The sequence below is a fragment of the Maniola hyperantus genome, chromosome 15, assembly GCF_902806685.2.
Source record: "Maniola hyperantus chromosome 15, iAphHyp1.2, whole genome shotgun sequence".
NCBI lineage: Eukaryota > Metazoa > Arthropoda > Insecta > Lepidoptera > Nymphalidae > Maniola > Maniola hyperantus.
The window spans coordinates 13,192,858-13,201,113 of record NC_048550.1 but is presented as its reverse complement, the minus strand read 5'-3'; the positions used below and the strand labels follow the sequence as shown (position 1 = coordinate 13,201,113).

The following is an 8,256-nucleotide window of genomic DNA, read 5'->3' as shown; positions in this document are numbered from 1 at the left end:
TATATTGTACATTTTTATCTTTGTAGTTCTTTTATAAGGGCTCATTTTGTATAGGATTTTTGGCTCCTATGTCAATCCTATACTTATTTTTGGTTGCGGTTGTCTTTGTTTGCACCGTATTACCTTATTTCGTTGTAAATAGGTATGTACAGTTCTTTTTATGTGGGATTACGGTTTAGCACATGCCCCGTATTATCCTCCTGCTTGTTTCTGTTTTAATCAGTCAAGTAGTTTTGTACATATGTACAGCTCTTTTGTGGGATCATGGTTGGCACATGCTCCATGCTATCCTCCTGCTTGTGTCTGTTTAACGGGCAAGTGGATGTAAATATTTTCTTTTGGATGGGTCTTTAGTACTCATATTCAGCCTTGTCTCACACATGTGGACATGTATGCTATGTCCTTGCTTAGGCAGGACGGTGTTTTGGATGTCGCTCTTTTGTAGTGCATCATTTTGGGTGGTTCGACACTGCGCGGCGAGGGTGCCCAGTGCTTTGTCCAGTTGCAGACCATTCCGAAAACCCTTTAGCTAGGTTAGTTCGTCAATGCGCGGCGAGGGTGCCTCAGCGGGTTGAACGGGTGCAGACTAACTCTAGACTCTTTTTGTTTAGGCTAAGTGTTGTGTTAGATTGGTTTATCATTTCACGGCGTTAGTGCTTAGTGATCTGGTCAGTAGAATGCCAATTCTAATCACACACTCTTTAGAAAGTTTTCTTCTCTTCTTCGCTAGTTTGGCTTACCATTTCACAGCGTTGGTGCTACGTGTCTGGTCAGTTGAATGCCAATACTATGCAATTTTAGTTTAAGATAATTTTTTTTGCTTTGAAGGATTGCTTCTCAATCCGTATTTATTAAAGATTATTTGGTCGTTTTGGCTTGAATGAATTTAGATATTTAATTCTTCTTTTGTTTGGTAGTTCCCTTCGTTTTTGCCTTACAGGATTGTTAAGGGTAAAGAAAAAAAAATTTTTTTTTTCTTTTTCTCTAGAAAGGGGAAATTGTAACTTGTACCTAGACGGTCTCGTTACACCTTTATTATAATTGTTTTCCTTTTTATTTTGCAATAGAATTTTGACACTGACAGGCATTTGTTTACATCGGTAACATAACCTCTACCCATTATTATCTTCAAGGAGACCATAGATCAGTGTTTTGACAGTTGTTTTTTTTTAAACGAAATTTATAGTAATTGATGGAAGACATTTGACATGACTAATGACTTGTCACTTTTCTTCCAAAATTCGTACGTGATATTCGGCTCTCTCCGGATTTTTATGAAATATGAGACGTTTTGTGGCGAAATGCCTAGAAAGCAGTAATTTCGGCCTTGAAGGCTTCACCTTAATATGGATATTATGAAATAACAGCGCTAATGCGCTGTTCCCCTGTGTTCCCCATGTGTTCCCCTTGTGTTTCCCTATTTATCGCACTATGAGGTGATTTGCTTCAAAAATATGTGTTTGTGGAACCTGATTAGAACATGGTGTTGAAATGTCCCTTCACACAAATCGGCCTGCATCCGAGCATCTGGTGCGTCGGTTTATAAATCTTAATCAGTGAACTCTTTAAAATATCCTCCGGTGCGTGGCGAACGATATATTTTATTAATTTTAGTACAAATTTTTCATAACCCTAGGTCTAATATTTAATAATGTAAAGGGTACCTATATTTCGTAGAATTAAGATAAGGCAAGGAACGTAGGGACGCTATTCATAGTAATTTATTTTAAATAGAAAATTATATTATAATTCAAAAACTTTTACAATTTTTCATTGTTTTGATCCTCCAACATATTTATCTGACATTTGTCGTCTCGTGAGAGAGTCCACGACGGAGTAGGCCCGAAATCCCTGCCTTGAGATTAAAGGTTCAGGCCTCTGCTCGGCTATCCGTGCGTCGTTCCTCCGGCTGGCTGGCGCCCGAATCTTATCTTATACTGTAGGGGAGGGCCATCCTTCTCCTACCCCTTATTTGCCCGCTGGAAGGAAAAAGGTAAGTATTCTCCACCTTACCTCACCATATAAATAAATTTCTTTATTTTTGTAATTTTTTTTAATTTTTCACCCGCGCATTGGGGGTGAAAAATATTTTTATATGACAATACCCATATTATAAGTGGAGGGGAAAACTGATGCTGGAAGGGTGTTCCTTATCTTAGCGGTTCGAATTAGAAATGAGGAGGCAAATCGCTTTGTACGTATCTGTGGAATTTTGACTACGTATGGGTGCAGACCACGGTGATGCCTTGCGCCAAGCTTGATTTTAGATTAAAAGTATAATTATTATGTGAACATGTATAGAATTAGGATGTTTTTTTAGATCTGTCAATTTAGTTTTAAATCCAACTGATGTCAGATGTAATAACTTTTGTTACTTTTTATTTTATTAACAATAACTTTTTGTCCCACTACTGAAAAAAGGGTCTCCTCTGAAAACGAGAAGGATTTAGACGATAGTCTACCACATTGGCAGACTTCACACATCATTGAAAACATTATGGAACCTCTCTTTCGTTCAGGTTTCCTCACGATGTTTATTTGATTATGCAATAACTTTTTAAATTATTCTCAGCACACAGCTCCTCAGCACCGTCAATACCTGAGCTTCGAAGGTGTAGGCTACGGGACTCCATCACAAAGGCAAAAGCAGTACGCACAAGTCAGAGCCCTAAAAGCTGCTACCAACATTATGGAGCATCGAATCTCCAAAGCCATAGCCTCAGATAAAGCCCTCATGAAGAAGGAAGCCGTCAAACACAATATCAAAACTAAATATGGCTTGGAAAGACTGGTAGAAGATTTGATACAAGAGTCAATGTCTAAAGGCGAATTTGAGAATCTAAGTGGCAAGGGGAAACCTTTGAAAAACCAGAATAATAATCCTTATGTTGATTTTACTACTCATAAAATTAATGAGGTAAGTTCTTAAATCCTTATAATCTACCACAGTACGCGGCCGAAAGTAATGTACATCGACATATAGAAGGAGATAGCAGATGTGTAGAGTGTTGTCCCTGTTATTGAGACCGACAAAACGTCACATAGGTATGAGTGACAGAGACAACGCTCTACAAAGCCGAAATGTCATTCTAAAGGCTGATGTACATTACTTTCGGCCGCGTACTGTAGATTAGATGGCATCCCACAACTTCATCTTTGGGTTACCAAAAATACAGAGGGCACTCTTAAATTTTTCAGAATACAAGTAACCTATATGTATCTTCCACGGTGTAAGCGTGTGTTAGTTTCTCCTTCAATCACGCTGCAACGGAGCATCGCATCCGTGCGATTTTTTGCATGGGTATAGTTTAAGACCTGGAGAGTGACATAGGATAATTTTTATCCTGGAAAATCAAAGAGTTCTGACAGGATTTTAAAAAACTAAATTCACATGGATCGGTGGGAGTGTCACTTAGTATAGAAACTGCCTAATTGATTCCTCAGCTAATCTTTCTTTGGCAATAGAAAAATTTACTTTAAAATAATCATACTATACTTTACAGGTATTAATAAACAACGGCTTCACACCAGAATGGATAACATTGAGTAAAGAAATCGAAACGGATATTGAATTACTCAAAGAGGAAATCGGCAAAGAGAGAATGTACCTCGGACCTCATCCCTTAAACGAGACAGACTCTGAGAAATGGCAAAAAATATACGAAAGCAACAAACTACTAGCCGAATCGCTGAACATGAAAATCAATAAATACAATTTAATAGTACCACTATTGAATAAACAGAAGTTACATGTAGGGTTTGATAAGATTTGTAAAGAGATCCTAGTTAATGGAGAACATTCGGTGGTAAAACAAGTGGAGAAGAAGGCAGAACAGAATGTTATAGTGGATAATAGTAATGATGTAATGGGGGAGTTTTTTAAGGCTTTAGGGGATTTGTTAGTTGGTAATCCGAAAAAGAATGTTGGCAGTTAAAGACTATGTTGGCAGTTAAAGACTATGTTGGCAGTTAAAGACTATGTTGGCAGTTAAAGACTATGTTGGCAGTTAAAGACTATGTTGGCAGTTAAAGACTAGCTGACCCATGACCTGTCACAGCTTTCGCAGGAGAATGACAGCTACAATGTCACGATCGCAAACATCTGTAGGGCGATTGTCTAAAACCTGCATCAATCATTATTACAATCTCAATTGTTCTGATTGGCTGAATTTGTGCGATTCTTCTTGCAACAATGCATTGTGGCCAATAGTGAGCGAGCATTGACCAATCAGAGATGATTGCGATCGTGACATTGTAGCTGTCAAACAACCGCGGTAGGGCCACAGATCGGTTAACGTTCGCTCACTATTGGCTACAATGCATTGTTGCAACAAGAATCGCACAAATTCAGCCAATCAGAACAATTGAGATTGTAATAATGATTGATGCAGGTTTTAGATAATCGCCATACAGATGTTTTTTACCATTGGCACCTATATTCCGCGACAGGTCGAGATGGCAAGCGGGGCGTCCCCCCGCCTCATACCCCGATTGCCATCTCGACCTGTCGTGTACTTTGTATTATACTTCGGGCTTGTACAGTTACATACTAGCTTTATATAGACAAATCTCTGTGATAAAAAAGTAGACTACCTACTACTCAAATATTGTAAACTAGCTTATGCTCGCGACTTCGTCTGCATGTACTACACAAATTTCAAACCCCTATTTCACCCCCTTAGGGGTTGATTTTTCAAAAATCCTTTCTTAGCGGATGCCTACGCCATAATAGCTATCTGCATGCCAAATTTCAGCCTGATCCGTCCAGTAGTTTGAGCTGTGCGTTGATAGATCATTCAGTCAGTCAGTCACCTTTTCCTTTTATATATTTAGATAATTTTAAAAGGAGCAATAAAACGGCAAAATAAAATTTATTTATTTTATTCAACATTACATTACACTTATGTCCTTAAAATATTCCTTAAACAGGTATAAAAACAATTTCAACATGAAAAATATTTGTAAAAAAACAATGTTTGTATAACATTAAAAAATATGGAATAGATCTGCTTAATCGAGTAGTTACTTACACTTTTGAGCTCATATAAAAAGGCAACTTCTTAAGGCACTTTCCGCCGTACTCAGAGTCGCTAAACGTTACTTAAGATTGAGTTAAAACGAGACAGATTTATGTGAGAGATATAGCTCTGTCTCGTTTTAACTAAACTTAAGTAACGATTAAGCGACTGAGTACGGCTGTTTGATGTGGAAGACTCATTAGAATCTTTATTCTAAGGGCGTTACCATACTGTCCACAATGGGCTTAGTATGAGATCTTATCTCGCCAAACGCTAATAGAATTCGAGCGGAGAAACATTTTAGTTTATGTAAAATGGACTGTAACTGTCTTGTTTTAAAGCTGAAGTTCATTCATACATCTACAGCTAGCGCTCCAAGCGAAAACCTTGTGAAATTAAAATCGGTGGTACTGAATGATTGACTGTGAATAAAAATCCATTTTAATCCAATTTCATCAACGTTGGTGAGATTTTAAGAATTGAAACACAATAACATCAATGTAAAATGAACGCAAGTTTCCTTGATTTAAAGTTAAAAATTCAGTACCACCGATTTTTATTTTGCAATGTTTACGTTTGGAGCACTGACTGTAAATGAACTTGAGCTTTAAAACTACAACAGTTAAGGTCTATTTCACTTTAACGCTGAAGTGTTTCGAAGCTCGAATTCTATACTAAGCTCACAGATAATGAGGCTAACGATCTTAAGATCTAATATTCGAGACATCCTGTACTGTCACAATATTCTAAAAGTATAATATCGATTTTCAGGATTAAATGCAAAAAAAAAAACAAGGAACAGAGTCTTATTTACACAATAGTTGATAGAAATTACTATTTAGTGATGTCACATTATCGATAACTATCGATATAATGACATCAGAAAAATGTTTTATTTAAATAATACATATTTTATTGCTGATTCATTTATAATAAATATTGCTGATTTTGTGATGATTCAGTATTCATCGTTTTTTACTAAAATCGTTGAGATTACAATCTAAATGGTGTTATTAGATGGTTTTTTAATCGCATCAATTAAATAACCAAGACGTATTCTACTGTAGTTATTATCTGCCTATACAGGCCGAATTTGTATTTGACTAAGGTAAGAAATATCATTTGACATAATAAAATTATCCATTACTAATATTATAAACATACTAAAACTAGCTGATGCCCGCGACTTCGTACGCGTGGAAAATCGGTTGAACGGTTAAGCCGTGAAAAACTAGCAGACAGACAGACAGACACACTTTCGCATTTATAATATTAGTAATTACATGGCTTGGAGGACTCAGTATTTTATTTAATAGAAATAGAAAAATCAGGTGGCACTTTTGAGGCAGAATGATGGTATGTACGACAACGTACGCAGCGTGTAAACTCATGCAGTAAACAAATCGAAAATGGCGGCGTTAATCATTCCCTCTCACTTCAAGTATAGTGCGTGAGTGAGAGGGAATGATTAACATCGCCATTTTCGGTTCGTTTTTTGGCACGAGTTATAACAAGTGTCATTGGTGTAAGCTCAGTGTTTCTGTCACACATTACACACATGTGTAAGTGAGAGGGAATGATTGGTCATGGCCTTGGTCTAAGAATGCCACATGATGTTCCCTCTGGAGCCAGCCGCACGCGGCCGGTGGCGACGTTGCGTTAATCATTCCCTCTCACTTACACAGTATAGTGCGTGAATGAGAGGGAATGATTGGTCATGGTCTAAGAATGCCACATGATGTCCCCCCTGGAGCCGAGCCGCACGCGGCCGGTGGCGACGTTGCGTTAATCATTCCCTCTCACTTACACAGTATAGTGCGTGAATGAGAGGGAATGATTGGTCATGGTCTAAGAATGCCACATGATGTCCCCCCTGGAGCCGAGCCGCACGCGGCCGGTGGCGACGTTGCGTTAATCATTCCCTCTCACTTACACAGTATAGTGCGTGAATGAGAGGGAATGATTGGTCATGGTCTAAGAATGCCACATGATGTCCCCCCTGGAGCCGAGCCGCACGCGGCCGGTGGCGACGTTGCGTTAATCATTCCCTCTCACTTACACAGTATAGTGCGTGAATGAGAGGGAATGATTGGTCATGGTCTAAGAATGCCACATGATGTCCCCCCTGGAGCCGAGCCGCACGCGGCCGGTGGCAACGTTGCGCTAATCATTCCCTCTCACTTACACAGTATAGTGCGTGAATGAGAGGGAATGATTGGTCATGGTCTAAGAATGCCACATGATGTCCCCCCCTGGAGCTGAGCCGCACGCGGCCGGTGGCGACGTTGCGCTAATCATTCCCTCTCACTTACACAGTATAGTGCGTGAATGAGAGGGAATGATTGGTCATGGTCTAAGAATGCCACATGATGTCCCCCCTGGAGCTGAGCCGCACGCGGCCGGTGGCGACGTTGCGTTAATCATTCCCTCTCACTTACACAGTATAGTGCGTGAATGAGAGGGAATGATTGGTCATGGTCTAAGAATGCCACATGATGTTCCCCCTGGAGCCGAGCCGCACGCGGCCGGTGGCGACGTTGCGCAACGCGCGCGGGTACGCACGGTGCTCGGCTTGTAAGATGCGCTCGCTCAGCGATTGTTCCGTGTCGTCGTTGACAACGGGCACGCGCTCCTGAGTGATGATGGGACCTGTGTCCATTCCCTCCTGTCAATACAAGGAAATAAACAATAGATTTTATTTTATTAAGATACAAGTTAGCCCTTGCCTGCAATCTCACCTGGTGGGCTTGACAGACGGACGGATGGACAAGTGTAGACTCTGAGGCACCGTCCTATTGTCATCGCTCGTGCGATGATGCGTGCGTCCGACGAAAATGATCGCGCGTCCGTGCGTTCAAACAAACTGTGTTCTACTGAATGTCCTATTGAAGATCGCGCGATCATGCGATGCGTTCATATTGTCTACTAGCTTATGCTCGCGACTTCGTCCGCGTGGACTACAGAAATTTCAATCCCCTATTTCAACCCCTTAGGGGTTGAATTTTCAAAAATCCTTTCTTAGCGGATGCCTACGTCATAATAGCTATCTGCATGCCAAATTTCAGCCCGATCCGTCCAGTAGTTTGAGCTGTGCGTTTGAGTCAGTCACCTTTTCCTTTTATATATTTAGACTAGCTTATGCTCGCGACTTCGTCCGCGTGGACTACAAAATTTCAAAACCCTATTTCACCCCCTTAGGAGTTGAATTTTCAAAAATCCTTTCTTAGCGGATGCCTAC

At 40.0% G+C, this 8,256-nt stretch overlaps 2 protein-coding genes across 2 annotated transcripts in view; one reads left to right on the top strand and one right to left on the bottom strand.

The window, feature by feature from the left end:
- Positions 1-2,174: 2,174 nt before the first annotated feature.
- On the top strand, positions 2,175-4,997 carry LOC117988789 (dnaJ homolog subfamily C member 28). The gene is made up of 3 exons (XM_034975990.2): positions 2,175-2,198; positions 2,573-2,917; positions 3,504-4,997. The coding sequence occupies exons 1-3, from the start codon at positions 2,175-2,177 to the stop codon at positions 3,933-3,935; spliced, it is 801 nt and encodes a 266-aa protein (XP_034831881.2). The 3' UTR covers positions 3,936-4,997.
- Gart (trifunctional purine biosynthetic protein adenosine-3 Gart) overlaps positions 4,866-8,256 on the bottom strand; it is a 39,932-nt gene continuing 36,541 nt past the window's right edge. The window contains exon 24 of the mRNA XM_069503595.1: positions 4,866-7,683. Within this exon, the coding sequence (XP_069359696.1) occupies positions 7,498-7,683 (186 nt within the window). The 3' untranslated portion in view covers positions 4,866-7,497. The remainder of the gene's footprint in view (positions 7,684-8,256) is intronic.

Bases quoted from the DNA above. Each gene is read 5' to 3' on its own strand.
- LOC117988789 (XM_034975990.2), top strand. From the start codon at position 2,175: ATGAGGAGGCAAATCGCTTTGTAC. The intron at 2,199-2,572 runs GTATCTGTGGAA...AATTATTCTCAG, and splicing joins GGAGGCAAATCGCTTTGTAC to CACACAGCTCCTCAGCACCG. The intron at 2,918-3,503 runs GTAAGTTCTTAA...TATACTTTACAG, and splicing joins CTACTCATAAAATTAATGAG to GTATTAATAAACAACGGCTT.